At 38.1% G+C, this 19907-nt stretch overlaps 1 protein-coding gene and 1 non-coding gene across 5 annotated transcripts in view; one reads left to right on the top strand and one right to left on the bottom strand.

Annotated features, from left to right (window-relative positions):
• Positions 1 to 19907, bottom strand: part of RABEP1 (rabaptin, RAB GTPase binding effector protein 1) — a 102854-nt gene that overhangs the window by 60569 nt on the left and 22378 nt on the right. For 2 of the 4 annotated variants that reach the window (XM_032615242.1, XM_032615245.1), the window contains exon 2: positions 6026 to 6154. The exons of 1 other annotated variant lie outside the window; for it this stretch is intronic. In XM_032615242.1, the coding sequence (XP_032471133.1) occupies positions 6026 to 6154 (129 nt within the window). Of the gene's footprint in view, positions 1 to 6025; positions 6155 to 15299; positions 16223 to 19907 lie in introns of those variants that run through there. One more of the 4 variants, XM_032615244.1, reaches the window with a different exon arrangement.
• On the top strand, positions 19249 to 19383 carry LOC116746480. The gene has a single exon (XR_004347737.1). It is a non-coding gene; the product is annotated as a small nucleolar RNA SNORA70 (small nucleolar RNA).

Genomic DNA, 19907 nt, shown 5'->3' with positions numbered 1-19907 from the left:
TTGGTACTGTTTCTTATATCCTATATGTTCCCTCTATGTTTACTTTTCTTGTAAATGTTATCTTTACTAGTTCTTCTGGTGATTTACGTGGGCGATAAATGCTCTCAGTTTTTTTTTTTTTTTTTTTTTTTTTTCGTTACGCGGGCCTCTCAATGCTGTGGCCTCTCCCGTTGCGGAGCACAGGCTCCGGACGCGCAGGCTCAGCGGCCATGGCTCACGGGCCCAGCCGCTCCGCGGCATGTGGGATCCTCCCGGACCGGGGCACGAACCCGTGTCCCCTGCATCGGCAGGCAGACTCCCAACCACTGCGCCACCAGGGAAGCCCACTCTCAGTTTTTATATGCCTGAAATATCTTATTTGCTCTCCCTCTTAAATAATTTAGCTGTACATAAAATTTTAGGTTGACAACTGCTTTTTCTCTGCACTCTGAAGATCTTATTTCATTGTCTCCAGGCATCTATTCTGCTTATGTGGTATCTCCTGTCAGCATAATTATTACTTCCCTCTGGTAGCTTTCAATATTTTCTTTTCATTCTTGAGGTTCCACGGTTTAAGATGCGTCAAAGTATGAATTTACTATTATTTACCCTACTTGGTACTCAGTATTTATGTTGAGGACTCACTACTGTTTCTTAATGCTTGAAAAAATCTCAGTTATTATCTCCTCAAATATTCTCTACTACTCCCTCCATTATCTTCTCCTGGAATTCTTTTGATGTGTGTTGGAGACTCAACTCATCCTCTGTGTCAATTGCTCTTTGATATTTCTCTGTCTCACTGGGAGGGAGAACTCCTCAATACCATTTTCTAATTTTTAAAATCTGTGTCTACCATTTAAACCATCTACTTACCTTATTTCAATTTATTTATTGTTTCCAAGATTTCTAATGGTTTTTAATTTTTTAAATATACTCTAATTTTATTTCCATATCTAAGTACCAACTTAAGGCATCTGAACCATAAATATCTTCCTAAACCTAGCTTTTAACTATTGCTCTGGTTAGTTAGCGTCAGAGCTTTATATATGTTATAACCATGTACAAAATCCTTTTGAACACCACTAGAAAATTCCACTGTCTTCTGGTGACTAACATGAGCTCTATTTCTACTATTCTCCTTCAAATTGAGAACTCTATGGCCTTTTGTTTGCTCCCTCGTGTAACAGGCTCTTACTCATTGCCCAAGATTGAGGATTTCCAAAACACAAACACTGTTGCAGTGCCAAGCTTTGTACTGAAATTGGTTAAAGCAGAAAGCTAAATCAAAAACATTTTTTTGAAAGCTAAATCTCTTTTTCAAGTTCAACAGAAAACCAACAAAACTTTCAGAAATATTTGTAACATTCCCAGTTGAAGAAGCTGGGAAAAGAATGGGTACTAAGGCAGGAACAGACAGTAAGAGGAGTCAAGAGGTAATAATCCCTTTTATTAGCACTCTTCATTACTATTTGCACTTATATTTCAGCCACTCTCCAAATAAATGAAAGCACAGCTATTACAACGCCAAAGCAAAAGCTATTCTTATTGGGAAAAACACCAGTATTTGGACTTCTGGGGTTACTGTGACCTGGTTTGCTGAAAGATAAAACAAAGACTACTGAACACATCAAAACCATGGCTTATACTGTTATCACCTGTGACAATCACAGAAGACTAGATATATACTTCATGCAATAATATAAGCTGCTGCTTTAGAGGACATCTTTCAATTTGTTTTTTATTATGATATAGGCAATCAGCCAAGCCATAAACTAAATCAACATTTACCTTTTACACACTGTGCAATTTCTTTAGAAATGACACCAAAAACTCTTAAAAAGAATCACAGTATTCCCTTTGAAATTTTGTAATAAGTTACCTCACCTGTTCTTTATGGCCAGTTTAAGTTCACTGAGAACTTCAGATAGTAAAGATACAATAGTACACATACAGATTATTTCTTGGGTCTAGCCGCAGTCAAAGCAATTTAACATAGCAGGCATGTTTTTGAACAAACCCATATGACAAGCTGCTTAGAGATATAAAACTGCAATTGATAATGTATTTCAGAAATGAGAGGTTCTTAGTCATTTTCATTTATTCAGAATTTTACAGAAAAGTCCATTTATAATTTAAAAAAAGAAGATAAGGAAACCCTAGCATCTTTATTTGGGGATAGAGAAAAACAGAAAGCAAAATGAACAAACTTTGGACAAGATAAACTTGAATTTATTGGATAAGCAAAGACTGAAAGAAAAAAAGTGTAGAGAGGATGATAAAGCGTCAGAATTATTGGTTGTGAGAAGTAAAGAGAAAAGAGAGTGCCACTAGCTAGTATCACAGTGAGTTTGAATTGGTTATCAGAGGAAATACTGCCACGACCTCATACATACACACTAAAATGTATTACACTCACCCTGACAAGAACATACCATTGCACAGAGTTTAAAGTAGTATTTCATCAATTCAACGTTAAAACAAAATTTAAAAGGAAGATGTTAAAAAATTCACATGAACATACTGAAGAACTGGACAGAACTCATTTCTCAAGACAACAACATATATTCAAATAACAATGATAGTGTGCAAAATGTATTATCTACCCCAGTAGACTATACTTTCTTGAAGATGAAAACCATATTTCATTCATCCCAACCTCCACAGTGCCTTGCAGACTGCCACCATGCCTAGACAGGAACACCAGCTTTCCCATCTCCTTATCATCCTATGGAGGAACAAAATTAATAGGGAACAGCCAGCCCTCCTGCAACCCACAAGAAAACAGAATCCCATCCCACACTACAGTCAGTAAACCTTTCCAAGCCACGGGCTGAATTCTGTGAGGCCTAGGAATCTTCCAGCTTATTGAACAGTGGCTTTCAAACTGCTTTAACCATAATTCACAGCAAAACATATATTTTATCACACAACTCTATACATACGTGTGTATATGTAACTGAAACAAAAAATTTTGTTCAATTATACTTACTTAACCTTACCAAGTAAATAACGTGCTGTTACTTTCCACTGCATTTCTTTTTAAAACTTGCTGGTCACAACGCACTCAATTTTGCTATCCATCAAAGAGTTACAACATATAGTCTGAATAACACCACTTCAGGACAGTGGTCTTCAAAGTGGGGTACACCCGAGGGGGTACGTAAAGACTTTCCAAGGGATTCATAGGCACATGTTGTTTTAAAGGAATCAAACTCTAGATCCTCAACTTCCATAAATAATCTTTCCTAAAACAGAGAGCTATTTATGTGTAGATTCTCTTTGGCCACCTTCCTTTTCTTAACACCCTTCTCCCTACTTAACAAATGAAAGGCTTTCACCCATCCTGAGTTTTACTATGGTTCACTACCTTACTGTGTAAAAACTTCTCTGTGATATCAAACCAGAGGAACAATTTAAAATATCAATGTCAGTAACAAAAAAGTGAATGACTGGGCTTCCCTGGTGCCTCAGTGGTTAAGAATCCGCCTGCCAATGCAGGGGACACAGGTTCAAGCCCTGGTCCAGGAAGATCCCACATGCCGCAGAGCAACTAAGCCCGTGTCACAACTACTGAGCCTGCGCTCTAGAGCCCGCGAGCCACAACTACTGAGCCCACATGCCACAACTACTGAGGCCCACGCACTTAGAACCCGTGCTCCACAACAAGAGAAGCCACCGCAATGAGAAGCCTGCACACCGCAATGAAGAGTAGCCCGCGCTCGCCGCAACTAGAGAAAGCGCGCGTGCAGCAACAAAGACCCAACACAGCCAGAAATAAATGAATAAATAAACTTATTTTTAAAAAGTGAATGACTAATAACTGGGTAACGAATCTTTTGGCAGGTCATGTGGATTGCAAAGTCTATTTCAACAAAACTGAAAGAAGATCTATTTGAGTTGTCAACCTACAGAATAAAAATATTTTTGAAGCTAGACCACTATGTGATTTAACACGTAATTCAGAAAGAGTTAAGAGAATAACAGTCACTATTAAAAAAAAAAAACCCACTTCTATTTCCGTCTACTTATTTATGAGAGCAAGGGCTTAACTTATATCTTTTTTTTTTTTTTTTTTTTTTTTTTGCCACACCGTGCAGCTTGTGGGATCTCAGTTCCCTGATCAGGGACTGAACCTGGGCCATAGCAGTGAAAGCCCAGAATCCTAACCACTAGGCCACCAGGGAACTCCCAACTTATATCCATTAAAAAAAAAAAACTGAAACATACCTTTTTCTAGACATTAATAATATTCACCAGAGGTTAATGACTTAATTGGGAGGGAGAAGCAATATATCTCATAAGACCTGCATTTCCAATAATTTTTACAACTTAATAATTATTTTTTAAATGCGTACAATATTTATGTAATCAATTGTCTACTTTAACTGTAATGATATCTCAATACAAAAGAAATTTACATGCATATTTTTATTGCAGAGACGTCTGACCAATTTTTTTAATGGCTTCCAAGCACAAAATATTACTTTAGGCTAGTGGTTCTCAAAGTGTGGCCCCTGAACCAACAATATCAGCATCACCTGGTAACTTTCTAGAAATGCAAATTCTAGGATCCCACAGACCTAGTGAATCAGAAACTCTGGGGGTGCGGCCCAGCAATCTTTGTTTTAACAAACCCTATAGGTAAAATTCTGAGGCACACTCAGGTCTGTGTGCTAAAAAACACTTTTTAGAATAAAATTCTGAGGGAGACATTAAAAAAAACACACACCTAACACAAGGAGGAGAAAAATGTAAAATTCCTAAAGAATTTATTCAGGTATTTTTTATTAAATGGATGGTGACGGATATTAAATCACTATGATTGATTCCACTGGATATGTTTAAAAGCATGAGTTTTAATTTAAATTGTCAGTGTTAACAATATGATAGAATTTACATCCTTTGAATTTTTTACGTTTAAAATTAAAATTTTTTTAAGGTGTGAGGGATGTTTATAATCATTTTACAGACTATATAAACTTAAAAGTTGAAGGATCACTGGTCGAGAGTAGTGGTCCTCAAACTGTGGCCCTTGGACTGACCATACTGCAGTCGCCTACAAGTTTATTAGAAATGCAAATTCTCAGGCTCCAGCCCAACATACCGAGTTCCAACAAGTTCTCCAGGTGATTTTCATCCACTTTAAAGTTTGAGAGCTGCTGGTCTATACTAGAGCAGTGGTTCCCAAAATCTGGTGTGCATCTGAATTACCTGGTGAGCGTCTTAAAACACTGACTGCTAGACCCTAATCCCAGAGTGTCTGGCTCAATAAGTCTGGGGTAGGATCCAACATTTTGCATTTCTAACAAGTTTCCCAGGAGATAATAATGCTGATGCTGCTATTCCACAATCACACTTTGAGAATCACTCACTGGTCTAGAGGGCTGTGGAAATCATATCTATACTTTCCTATGTCAATACCCAAAATGTAAACCCTTTCCCTCATCCTTCAGAGTAGATCTCCCTCATGATATGATCTCATACATTGGCCTTATACACTTTGCTTTTTTTTAAACAACTCACTATTACTTAATCTGTTTTCCTCAGTAGAGTTCAACTCCTATGAGTAAAAAAGCCACATGAATCTTGCCCCTTCTGTATACCCAGCACTTAGGCACAATGCCCACCTCATAGCAGGTATTAAACATATTAACTGATAATTAACATTTGTTGAATAAATTACATGAAATGTCAGTTTTACTATAACACAGCTAAGGCTATTATTAGAATGCCAACAGTCCTGATTTGCCCGGGGCTATCTCCCAAGTGCTAAGGGGACTGAAAGTCCTGTGTCCCAGGACTATCTAGCCTACCATCTTAAATATCATCAAGGGCAAAAGACAAAGGACTATCTGAATAACGCATTATTCAACTTGTTTTTCAATTTCGTTATTAACCCTAGCCTCTAAATAGGCTTCTATTATACTATGCAAGTAGAAATAAAATCAAGATTTATTCAATGATAAAATTAACATTGTACTACCAAGAAACTTGACATTTTAAGGCAGTTTTAGTATGGGGGTTAGGGGAAGACTTATAAACTTACCCTCTTTAGCCAAATACAACTCTTTAAATTTTGCTCTCTTTTGATTAAATTCTTGCTCAAGCTGCTGCTTTGCACGTAAAAATTCTGCATTAATTTTTTCCAATTCTGCTACCCGTTGCTGAAGAGAAACTGGAAAGAAAAATACTAGTTAACAAGTAATAACTTTTATTCATAAATTAAGTTACAAGAATAAATTAGTATTGTGGCTACACATTTCTGTAATGAAACAAGTGGTCAACCTTCTTCCAAAGATCTAATATATTCTAGGAAATTCTAATTTTTCAAAAAAGACACTTCTCCTAGACTTAATACACACATTGTGAGTGAATCATGTAAAGTGAAACAGCACATATATGGAGAATCGCATAAGGCAAATTTCCCAAAAGAAAGCTTCTAAGTTCCTTTGTATAACTGACAGAATGTCAATCCACTTACAGAATTGTTAAATTTTGGATTATTTGGGCTATTTACCCCACAAATGAACCCACTACCAATCTTGCTAGCTTCTGTCTCTCTCAAGTGTTATGAGCAAAATCTAAAGGGCACCCTGATTAGGACAGCCATACCAGCCTGAACTACTCTACCAATTTCAAGATGATTCATTACCATTATACTGAAATCATAATCAAGAAACCTTTCATATAGAAAGGATACAGAATCATACATTCTGTATGAACTCTCAATGACTGGGAGATTATCTGGTTTTTAGATTAACTTGATTGTGGTATGGCAGGGATTGGGACACATTTTTACTTTAGGGGCTCTATAATTTGGCCACAGCTAATTATATAAACACCTATTCTGACCAAACCCAGAGGGTCTTTTGGTTCAAGCAAGGAGAGGGAAATTCAGGAGTCCAAACCCCTGACCTCCTTTTCCCCAACAGCAACCTAGCCACAAAGCTATGACCCTAATCGCTCCAGGGGATACTTATCAGTACTAACACCTCTGCCTGATTACCTAGGTCAGCAGAGGTCTCAGTTCCCTACAACGAGCCACCCCCAGATAATCATGATTTACTAAAATTTTAACCATGATCTGAGATTATCTCTGAAGGTCTTCCCCCCACAACCTATTACTCAATTTAATTGAGATTATAATTTTATAACACACAGAAAAAAGACTGGAAAAAATGCACCAATGATTTGTCTATGAGAAATAGAATTATGGCTCATTAATTTCTTCCATGTGCTTTTCAAAGCTCTCTACAACTCCTTTGATAATAAACAATTAACTAAAACCACTATTTGCTCATTCCCATGACATCTTCAAACTAGCTTCACTACAGATCTAACAGCATCGATGCAATCCATGGCAAAAAAAGGAAATGACAGCTACTTTGAGTTCCATGTCATTAAAGGTGAGGAGTCATTTTGAGGAGCAAACATCTAGGATCTTTAGGTCAAAGCAAAGAATGACATCTGGTCATCTGAACATGTGCTAACCTTCGGAGAAAGACAAGGATGGAGAATCCACTGGAAGGAGGAAACGTGCAGTTATTTCATATTTACCATTTGAAATCATGAAGGAAATGGGTTCTCTGTGCTATTTACTTGTCTTGGTATTTTTATTGTCCAATTCCAATTGTTAAATAAATTAAGCAAATTTTCCACTTAACATTTTAAAGTTACTGGTACCTACTGATTAATACATGGGTTAAGGAAGGGCACTGGAAAATAAAGAAGAAAAAGCAGGATCCCTCTGTTCTTACTTTTCCCTAACAACTACATTCCCACCCACTACTACCTTCTACTAAAACACACTCACATACACACACACACAAAATGTCCATACCTTTCAACATTATATTTATATTTAGGAGCGAAGGCTAATGAATCAATAAAAACTAAAATGCAGCCTTTAAAATTACAGCCAATAAAGATTAAGCGTGTTTCCACTACTCCCAACGCTGTCCTGGCTCTGACCCACAGTTCAGGCGCCATCCACACCCACAGGTCTGGCTGCCTCTCTCACGATTCAGAACAAATTTCAATTCCAGGAGTCATGATCCCATTGAGGATACACCAAGTAACTCCCTTATTTGTTTTCTTAATAAAAAAACTTAAAATCCCCCCCCCAGTTTTTTTTAAATCCACCTCAAGTACTTCTAACATACTGCAACTCTACAACACAAAGGCCAAAACAACTGCTTTTTACAAGAATGCCTCTACTGCTATATGTAGAAAAATCAATTCACCTTGCATAAGACAGTTAGAAAGTTTACAAACAGGCATATCCTATATCATAATGCATGAGCAACCAACCACAAATCAAACTGAAAACAGATCTCATCACACAAAATACTTTATTATTTTTCTAACATGGTGACGAGCAGTTCACAATAACTAGCTAATAGTTCATGTAAAAACCACTTAGCCTGGCATATAGAAAAAAAAGGACGTTAGCTGTAAACTAGTGAGATTTACTGATATTAAATGAGTAAGGAGAGACTTCCATGGTGGTCCAGAGGTTAAGACTCCACTCTCCCAATGCAGGGGGCCAGGATTCGATCCCTGCTCAGGGAACTAGATCCCACGTGCCACAGCTAAAGATCCCGTGTGCCACAATTAAGACCTGGTGCAGCCAAATAAATAAATAAAATTTTTTTTTTTTAATGAGTAAGGGAAAACAGCAGAGTGATCAACTGGCTTTGACAAAAGACCAGAAGTCACTTCCAGCCTCATGATTCTGACTCAGTTCCATGCTTAGACTTCCAGCTCATATCCTTCCCTACTACCTTGTATCAACATGGATGAACTGTTAACACCAACTTCAACAATATTAAGCCTGCTGTAACTCACAGCTGACAGCTATTAGTATAACAGCCTTTGTTAAACATTCCACACATTCCGTATATTGCTACCTTCGTTTGAGTAATAAAAAAAGGAGGGACACTATGTTATGCAATGGCTTCCTTTTTTTTTTTTCTTCCCCCCTCCACCCCCATACGCGGGCCTCTCACTGTTGTGGCCTCTCCCATTGCGGAGCACAGGTTCCGGACACGCAGGCTCAGCGGTCATGGCTCACGGGCCCAGCCGCTCCGCGGCATGCGGGATCTTCCCGGACCGGGTCACGAACCCATGTCCCCTGCATCGGCAGGCGGACTCTCAACCACTGCGCCACCAGGGAAGCCCTGCAATGGCTTCTTTTAATGCTTGATATCCAAAGGGAAAAATTATTACATCATTTATTCAAAATGTCTGCATTGGTGGTATAGGGGTGAGCATAGGTGCCTTCCAAAATGTCTGAATTAAGCAATACAGAAAGGAAAGAATAATATGGCAAATAAATGAAGGAAATATTCAATAATTCTTAGGTATATCTCCTTCCCTAATTTTGATATGAATGGGAGAATATGTAATAACTTAAAAATATCTTTAAGCCTCAAGCTGTGTCCTACTATTACATTCCTCTAAGAGTGTACTAAATTTGATGAGACACTATTAATGGGAAAAGAAAAAAAATACTAGTAGTCTAGATCAAATACTACTACAATCAGAATCTTTTTGTTTAAAAATGTTCCAAGAAAACACCTATTTCAAGGAAGAAAGCGTAACTCCAGTGGAACAAAAGAATCTGAACAGTTCCTGAAACTCAGAAGTCTTAACCTGTGTATCACTGGCTTTTAAAATGAAACTGTTGGGCTTCCCTGGTGGCACAGTGCTTGAGAGTCTGCCTGCCGATGCAGGGGACACGGGTTCGTGCCCCGGTCCAGGAAGATCCCACATGCCGCGGAGCGGCTGGGCCCGTGAGCCATGGCCGCTGAGCCTGCGCGTCCGGAGCTCCGCAACGGGAGAGGCCACAACAGTGAGAGGCCCGCGTATCGCAAACAAAACAAAAACAAAAACAAAGTAAAATGAAACTGTTAAGTATGGTAGGTACGTACACTCATCCAATGGAATAATATCAAGTCAGAAAAATTACATTAAAAAAGACATAAAATTAGATATAATATGATCTTTGGAAAATATATGTATTAAAAAAAGACTGGCAAGAATATGCCAAATTATATTCAGAGTGGTTGCCTTTCTGAATCAAAGCATAATTAAAAGGATAAATTAGGGACTTCCCTGGTGGTGCAGTGGTTAAGAAGCTGCCTGCCAATGCAGGGGACACGGGTTCCATCCCTGCTCCAGGAAGATCCCACATGCCACAGAGCAACTTAAGCCCATGCGCCACAACTACTGAGCTTGCCCTCTAGAGCCCATGAACCACAACTACTGAAGCCCGTGCGTCTAGAGCCCATGCCCCACAATGAGAATAGCCACCGCAATGAGAAGCCCGTGCACTGCAACGAAGAGTAGCCCCCGTTCGTCGCGACCAGAGAAAAAGCCCGCAAGCAGCCACGAAGATTCAACGCAGCCAAAAATAATTTTTTTAAAAAGGGATATATTACATTGATTGGGCTTAACTTAAAAGATAATAAGGTGCTTCATCTTTTTTTTTAGTTTTACTGATTATAATTTTATCTTATTAATCCATCTCAATCTCTTTGCTCATAAAAAGTGCACATAACTTACTTCAGTGGTCTTAAAATATTTTAACACACTATATAGTCATTTTTTAAAACTACACTTACATTTTCCCAGGACAAACAATTTGCTAAAACAGATAAATTTTCTAAAAAAATAATCTCTTCTGTTTCAGAAGTGGCCTTCCAGCTAGGAAACTACCTTCTCCCTGTACTCTGAAAACTAATCATGTCCAGCCTCTTTGAGGAATTACTAAAAATGATTATAATTTGCAGTAAATCTACCCACTGAATTGTGCTTTGTTTAGAGAATATTAAGTAAATCCACAATTACTTAGCATGCCTCAAGAAGGAAGGGGAAAAGAGAAAGTAAAGTAAAGCAGTCCACAAGCAGGTAACTGGGTTAACATTACCAATCACTTCACAATATTAGAGGAAACAGATATGGCACTTGGGAATCAACTTTTTCCATAATACTAAAGATAATCATAAATTCTTTAGTGTAATAGAAAGTTGTCAATTCACTTCATATAATCCTCCAAACTCTGACTTTAGCAACTTTAAGAAACTGCATCCTTTTACCTTGTCCATTTACTCAGATGAACCATTCTGAAACAAAAAACATCTGGTGATGAAGTTTACACAAAACATCTTCTTAGCCTTCATTATGTGAACCAAAGTGAAAATCCTTATTTTCTTTATTCTTTTTTGCAACTCTCTTAAATAAGTATGCGTCATAATATTTCAGATAAAAGATAATAATACTTTTTAAATAATGGGTTTCAAATAAGAAAGTCAATTATTTCTCATGTAAAGATTAGGTGTTTATGTAAACGACTTGAAAATGTTGTTATAAATCTAGGAAAAATATTAAATGAAGAACTGGCACCAAATTTTAATCCAGGTGGAAAATGAGATAATGAAAAACTAATTAAGAAGTCTTCAAAAGGGCAAAAGCAGAATTAAGGATGGAAAAGACTGATTTGGGAGAGGGGTAGCAGGGGTGGCAAGGATAAAGGTGGGAAGAATCAAAAGACACAAGAACATTTTCTAATTTTCAGCCTCCCTAGAGATGTTAATGATCAAAATTAACTAATAACCTCTAGACATTTGCAGTGTGGAATTTTCTGGGTCTAATTTTTAGTTTACATTATTGAGTGGGAATAATTAGGATCATAGTGTTGCAAGGATTTTAGAGATTATTCTAGTCCAGTGTATTTCAAACTAAATGTCAATCCATTAGTGAGTTGTTACATCAATTTAGTGATTAGCCATCTGCCTTTTATTTATTTATTTATTATTTATTTTATTTATTTGGGGGAGGCTGCATTGGGTCTTCGTTGCTGAGCACGGGCTTTCTCTAGTTGCGGCGAGCAGGGGCTGCTCTTCGTTGCGGTGCGCAGGCTCCTCATTGCTGTGGCTTCTCGTTGCGGAGCACGGGCTCTAGGTGCCCAGGCTTCAGTAATTGCGGCACGCGGGCTTAGTAGTTGTAGCACACAGGCTTAGCTGCTCCACGGCATGTGGGATCTTCCTGGGCCAGGGCTCGAACCCGTGTCCCCTGCATTGGCAGGCGGCTTCTTAAGCACTGTACCACCAGAGAAGCCCCAGCAGTCTGCCTTTTTTTTTTTTTTGCGGTACACGGGCCTCTCCCATTGCGGAGCACAGGCTCCGGACTCGCAGGCTCAGCGGCCATGGCTCACGGGCCTAGCCGCTCCGCGGCATGTGGGATCTTCCCAGACCGGGGCACGAACCCATGTCCCCTGCATCGGCAGGTGGACTCTCAACCACTGCACCACCAGGGAAGCCCCAGTCTGCCTTTTAAAGTTAATAAAATATAATAGGAAGTATCAGCAACACATTTAATATGGGTATGTGTTATTTCATAACTGGGTTGCAATGGAAAAAGTGTTTCTTACTGTGGAGAGAGGTTAAAATAGTTTGAAAACCACCAATTCCTAACTCATGTAGGAATCCATTTCGATAACAACACAGACATGTGATCATATGGCTTACACATGAACATAAATCTAATAACTCAGTTCACTGCCTCATGGGGTAGCCAATTCCACCATTAAGAGATTTTAGATTATCCTTCCCCCTTTACTTGGACAATTGGTCATCTGTTATAAATATCTGTTTTTAGTAACAGGACCCTAAATCATCTTCCTGAGAGATCTTAGTTTTGGCCTACAGAATTAGCAAGGAAAATTTCTAATATCTAACATCTATACTTGCCCTCTCCTTTCTTCTCCAGATGAAACATCTCCTAACCCTTTAATAACTTCTAAATTCTTCATTATCTCAGTTGCTCTCTCTGAACACTACAGTTAGTCAAAATTCTACATAAAATAGGACACACTGATCCTAACTCAATACCAGCTTAGTAGAAACATTATATCTGGGGGCTATATGCTTAATAATGTACTGTAAATTTACCCTAGTTTTTTTTGGCCATGACTTCACATTGTCATTGTTAGCCCAGAAGATTAATGTTAATCTAACACTGTTCTTAAATCCTTTTCACTTAAACTTAAGCCAAGGCTTCCTCCAACCTATACTAGTGCGGTTCAGCCATACTGCAGAGTTTTGTTTGAAAACAAAGTTTTAAGTTAAAGCTAGAGATAGAGAGCCCTTTGGTGCATCACCCGAGATCTCAGGAGAGGTTGATACTGATATATTAGATTGCTCTGTTAGTTACAAATTCATTCCAACCATTCTCAGTATCAAATCACATTTCATCTTATCCATGATTTCATACCAGTATAGTCAAATGCCTTATTAAAATTCAAAAATAAGCCATCTACAATTTCAGACTCAGAGAGGCTTGTGCTTCAACCCAAACCCAAGCACTTTCATTATATGAACTGGGGAAAACAAGTTTAACCTTTCCAAGATTTCATTAAAATAAAGATGACACCCATTTTGCAGAGTATCACATGCAATGAGGATTAAATATACCATCATATAAAAGCAACTCACATATAAGAGGCACTCAAATGATAGTTATTATCAACAACTTCAGAATTTAAATAATTTCAGGTTGACAACTGTCCTTAAAAAAAATGGAGATGTACATTAGGCTCAACTTGTTCTAGAGATTCTTCCTATTGATAACTACAAAATCATTTTATTTTCTAAAATGTTCATAAATCACTTACTTAATAATCAATTCCTTTTTAAGTGTTCCAGAAATTGTATTTAAGCGAAGTTATCAATTAAGACAAGCAGGTAAACAAAGTTTTGAAAAAAGTCAAAAAAACAGAGAAAAGAAGCAACTGTGAGCAAAAGAATGGGGATTTCAGGGAATGTTCAGTAGATAAACAATGCAGTATAAACTATATTCCAGGCTCTATTCCTATATTTTTAAAGGCTATAAAGCTATATTCCACCATATACTCCCATATGGAATATATATTGACAATGTGAACCATGCAAAGTCTGAAACAAATAAAGATAACTTGAAAAATTAACTATACACACTACTATATATTAAATAGATAACCAACAAAGACCTACTGTATAGCACAGTGAACTATACTCAATATTTTGTAATAACCTATAAAGGAAAAGAATCTGAAAAAGAATATATGCACACACACACACATAACTGAATCACTGTGCTGTATACGTGAAACTAACACGACACTGTAAATCAACTGTACTTCAATTTTTTAAAAAAGCTAACTATATGGTTGAAATAAACTATGGACATTTTTGAATACTGGTCAAGATATACAATACAGTTCAACCACAATTACATTCATTTTACCAGATAATTTTTAAATCACCTAAATTTCTGATTACATTTAGCCCAATTACCATAACTGTCAAAAGCCTGTGTTCAACAGCTGATATAAATATGCATGGATAAAAATGGATAGTTACCTATTCAATTTGTACAAACTGGTATTATTCTACTTCTCAACTATTTCAAATACCAAATGCCAAGCCAGATGAAAAAGCATGATTGTGTCATTTGCAGAGACATGGATGAACCTAGAGACTGTCATACAGAGTGAAGTCAGTCAGAAAAACAAATATCGTATATTAACACATATGTGGTATCTAGAAAAATGGTATAGATGACCTTATTTGCAAAGCAGAAATAGAGACACAGAGGTAGAGAATAAACATATGCATACAAAGGGGAAGGGCAGGGGGTCTGGGATGAATTGGAAGACTGGGATTGACATATATACACTATTGATACTATGTATAAAATAGATAACTGGCGCTTCCCTGGTGGCGCAGTGGTTGAGAGTCTGCCTGCCGATGCAGGGGATGAGGGTTCGTGCCCCAGTCCGGGAAGATCCCACATGCCGTGGAGCAGCTGGGCCCGTGAGCCATGGCCGCTGAGCCTGCGCGTCCGGAGCCTGTGCTCCACACGGGAGAGGCCACAAGAGTGAGAGGCCCGCATACCGCAAAAAAAAAAAAAATAGATAACTAATGAGAACCTACTGTATAGCACAGGAAGTTCTACTCAATGCTCTGTGGTGACCTAAATGGGAAGGAAATCCAAAAAAGAGGGGATATATGTATATGTATAGCTGATTCACTTTGCTGTACAGCAGACACTAACACAACATTGTAAAGCAACTATACTCCAATAAAAATTAAACAAAAAAAAACTGGACAAAAAAAAGAAAAAGCATGACTCTCACTGGACTGATAAGCAGATATCAGTCTGCTTATATTATTATCAGATAATATTGGATATTTAAATATTTTAGAGCCCCACTTACAAGACAAAGAAAGCTATTCAAAACTTAAATATCTTAAGTTTAAAACTTAAAGAAGGCTTACTTAAGGAAACAGCCAAAAGAATTCAGTTTTCTGGGCTTCCCTGGTGGCGCAGTGGTTGAGAGTCTGCCTGCCGATGCAGGGGACACGGGTTCGCATCCCGGTCTGGGAAGATCCCACATGCTGCAGAGTGGCTAGGCCCGTGAGCCATGGCTGCTGAGCCTGCGCATCCGGAGCCTGTGCTCCACAACAGTGAGAGGCCCGTGTACCGCAAAAAAAAAAAAAAGAATTCAGTTTTCTGAATAACTGAATGCCTGTTAACTCTACTGGCATTCACAAGTAGAACTACATCATGCCACTTCAGGACCTGGCTTGGAACTCTGAGAATTCACTATCAGTGAAGTTGCATTTAATCCTTACTTTGTGCTTGAATTAACCAACTGTCAGTAAGGTTGCTGGTGGGAATGCAAAATAGTACCACCACTTTGGAAAACAGTTTGGCTGTTCCTTACAAACACACACCTACCATATGATACAGAAATCCAACAAATGAAAAGATATTTCCACACAAAGATTTGTACACAAATGCTCGCAGCAGCTTTACTTATAATAGCCAAAAATTGGAAATAACCCAAATGCCCACTATAAATGGACCAATAATAGTGTATCCATACAATGGAATATTAGACAGCAACAAAAAGGAATGCATTACTAATCACACAACATGGCTAAATCTCAATAACATCATGCTCAGTGAAAGAAATCAGATACAAAAAGTATGATCTCACTTATATGAAATTCTAGAAAAGGCAAAACTATAATGACAGAAAGCAGATCAGCATTTGCCCAGAAGTGGGGGGAGGAATTTAACCACAAAGTGTCATGAAAGAACTTTCTGGGGTAAAATGTTCTATAAAACAATTATGGTGATGGTTACAAACTATATAGGTTTGTGAAAACTCATGAATCTATATAGTTAAAACTAGTAAATTTTAGCATAAATTATTTTTTAATCAGCTTTATTGTGGTATGTGTTTACAATCACAAGAATAAATTAGTGCTTGGTAACAGCCTAAATGCTATCCTCATAGCCAGTTTTATTATCCTCATAGCACTTATCACTATCTGAAATTATTTCTCTAAATATCTGACTGTTTAAATATTGCTCCATACTCAAGCAGACCCTCAGTGAAAACTGAGACTTTATGTATTCTGCTCGTTGCTACATTTCTAACACCTAGAACTGTGGCTAGCACATGGAAGGTGTTCAATAAACATTTACTAAATAAATAAGTAAATGAAAAAGTGAGCTGGAATAACTAAAACCCACTGATGAAGAGGAACTTAAGTCAGGATTTTAAAAGATAGCAAAGATCTAAAGAAGCAAAGGACAGAAGAGTATTCAACTGGGAACAATCAAAGGCAAAGGGAGCAAGACAGTAATGCATATCTGTCTAGGAGCCAGCAAGCAAACATCTCTGACACAGGGGAAACTGCGACTTTCCCCACTTTGCATGTAAGTCCCAATGAGTTACTTCTTGTCTTTCCAATATGGTAGCCACTAGCTACATGAGTCTACTGAACACCTGAAATGTGGCTATCTAAATTAAGATACGTGTTAAGTATGAAATATATATGGAATTTTGAAGACTTTAGCACAAAAAAAATTTTATTATCTCATTAATACTTTCTATAGTGATCACATGTAGAAACTGTAACATCTGGAATATACTGGGTAAATAAAATACATTATTAATCTCCACAGAAAGTTATACACAAATGTTCAGAGAAGCATTATTCATAATAGCTAAAAAAAGGAAACCCAAATGTCAATCAACTGATGAATGGATAAACAAAATTTGGTATATTCAGACAACGGACTATTATATGTCCAAAAAAGGAATGAAGTACTGACAAGTTACAAGATGGATGAGCCTTGAAAACATTATGTTAAGTGAAAGAAGCCAGACACCAAAGGCTACATATTGTATGATTCCATTTATATGTAATGTCCAGAGAAGGAAAATCCATAGCAACTAAAAGATTAGTGGTTTTGAGTTAAAACCACTAATTAATTAATGGTTTTAATTAAATTAAATGGTTTTAATGGTTTTAATTTAATTAAAATTATTTTGCTATATGAATTAAATCTCAATAAAGCTGTTGTTTTTTTAAATTTATTTCACCTGTTTCTCTATTTGGAAGTGTTTGTTTTGATTTTTTTTACTTTTTGAATGTGGCTGCTAGAAAAAACTTAAGTTACACCCTTTGGCTCACATTACATCTCTACTGGACAGCACTGTTCTAGAGAGCTTATGGTGGGGGGTGATACCCTGTATATTTTGAGCTCTCAGTTTTACCTCTATTTTTCTTACACTCTCCATTTTTCCCAATTTGCCAGCCTGCTTCAAGTATCACCATACTTCAGGGCCAACTTATACACTAAGATCAGTCATCTTAAAACACTAGATTCCCTTCTCCCCTGTGCTTTTACAGTTAGCACAGTGTTACTCTACTATAGTATGCAGACTGTTACTGGTCTAATAAGATAAGGAGTTTGTGTAAGAACATAAAATCAACTAAGACCCTAAGCACATTGCTCGGTTCATCGGACATTTTCTGATGAAGGAAGCAGTACACTAATTTACATTCTGGCGCAAGTTCTTTCTCCCCTTGCAGAGCACTGCTGTAGTAGACAACTGTCATATCCATGGCTGCCCCATCATTTTTTAGTCTTTCTACATTTAAAGACATTCCATTTTATGAGTTTCAGCTCTCCAAAACAGAATTCAAACACAAATTCCCACTCTCGCTTGAAACCAGAATGCAAGCATGTCACCTAAGGCTCTCCAATCAGACACACACAAATGCAACTTCAGTTCAGAATTGAGCAGTGTAAAGAAACAAGGTTCCATTCTTGCTGCTGTAAGGCTTTCAGTAGCTTCCCAGTGGTTAGTCCAGTTCCTGAAGCAGAAACAGCATCAGTGAAAGTAGCAATAGCAACTGTATTAAAATGGAGCTTCATATGCTCCTCGGCACCAGAGAAAACAGTCTTTCCTGTCAGGCCAGTTCTGTGGCAGCTTTTAGCCAGAGACAGCAGTGATTCTCAAAGTGTGCTTCTGAGACCAAAGAATCACTATCACCTGGGAACATGTTAAAAGTGCAAATTCTCAGACCCCATCCCAGACCATCTTGATTCAGAAATTCTGGGTGTGGGGCCCAGAAATGTGCTTTAATAAGCTCTTGAGATGCATGCTAGAGTTTGAGAACCAATGGCCTACAATCTATGTCTCCCTGCTTTCTCAATGACTCTGTAAACTACTTCACATCTTCTCAAAAATTCCTTTTATGCTTAAACCAGACAAAATGTTTTGTTTGCAACAAAAAACACTAAGTGAAACATACCATATTGTCACTCCCATCACCATTCTCTTAAAAACTGCTCATAGAATGCTAGACACTGATTAAAAGAAAAAATCCACAAAGGTTAACATTGGTTAGAAGATAGAAAAAACTCTAGAAAATCTGCTTATAATCAACCCTGTTGATTTATTTCATGACAGTACGTGGAGGCACATACTGACTTCCTTCCAAAGGATACCAGTATGGAAAGGCCAGGGAGGGAGGGAAAGAAACTTCAGTTTCTTGAAACTGTAACAAACACTACCCAGCAGGGGTGATCAAGGCTAGCATCAACACAGATAACACTGATAAGCCACGCTGATAGTATGCATCCTTGATATGATGCAACAAAAGTGGCACTTTACCTGTGTGGTCTTCTCCCCAAAACCCACAATCCCAGTCTATACATGAGAAAAACATCAGCCAGATCCCAACCGACGGACAGTCTAAAAATACCGGATCAGTGCTTCTTAAAACTGACTAGGTCATCAAAAAGTCAGAGAAACTGTCACAGTCCAGAGGAGCCAAAGTACACATGGCGACTAAATGTAATGTGGTGTCTAGATAGTATCTAGAAACAGAAAAAGTTTGTTAAGAAAAAACTAAGGCTTTGCAGCCAATTAAGCCAACCATGCTCTTTTCTCCGTGGGGGCCCGGTGTGCAATGGCTGCAAACAGCAGCCTCCTCCGTAATGTATGCAGCCTGTTGCCTGTATGGGTTGCCCTAAGAGATCCTGGAAACAGCCCTTTCCAGTGAACGTTCGTGACTGGTGTGCTGTCCCCAATCTAGGCTCCAGACAGGTATGCATGGTGCCTTTGGAAAGCCCCAGGGCACAGTGGCCAGGGTCCACATAGGCCAAGTCATAATGTCCACCCACACCAAGCTGCAGAACAAGGAGCATGTGACTGAGGCCCTACGCAGGGCCAAGCTGAAGTGCTCTGGCTGCCAGAAGATCCACATCTCCAAGAAGTGGGGATTTACTAAGTTTAATACAGATGAATTTGAAAATATGGTGGCAGAAAAGTGGCTCATCCCAGATGGCTGTGGGGTCAAATACACCCCTAATCGTGGCCCCTGGACAAATAGCGGGCCCTGGACTCATGAGAGCCTTGGCACTGTCCCCTCCTTACTCACGCCCACGAATAAATTCTACTTTTCTGCCAAAAAAGAAAAAGCTAAGGAAATCTGAATAAAGCAGGGACTTCAGTTAAGAGTAATGTGTCAATATTAGTTCATTAATTTTGACAAATGTACTATACTAATACATCA

Source organism: Phocoena sinus, chromosome 20 (genome assembly GCF_008692025.1).
Source record: "Phocoena sinus isolate mPhoSin1 chromosome 20, mPhoSin1.pri, whole genome shotgun sequence".
Lineage (NCBI taxonomy): Eukaryota > Metazoa > Chordata > Mammalia > Artiodactyla > Phocoenidae > Phocoena > Phocoena sinus.
Note: the sequence above shows the minus strand (reverse complement) of the source record. Positions and strands in the feature narration are given on the sequence as shown.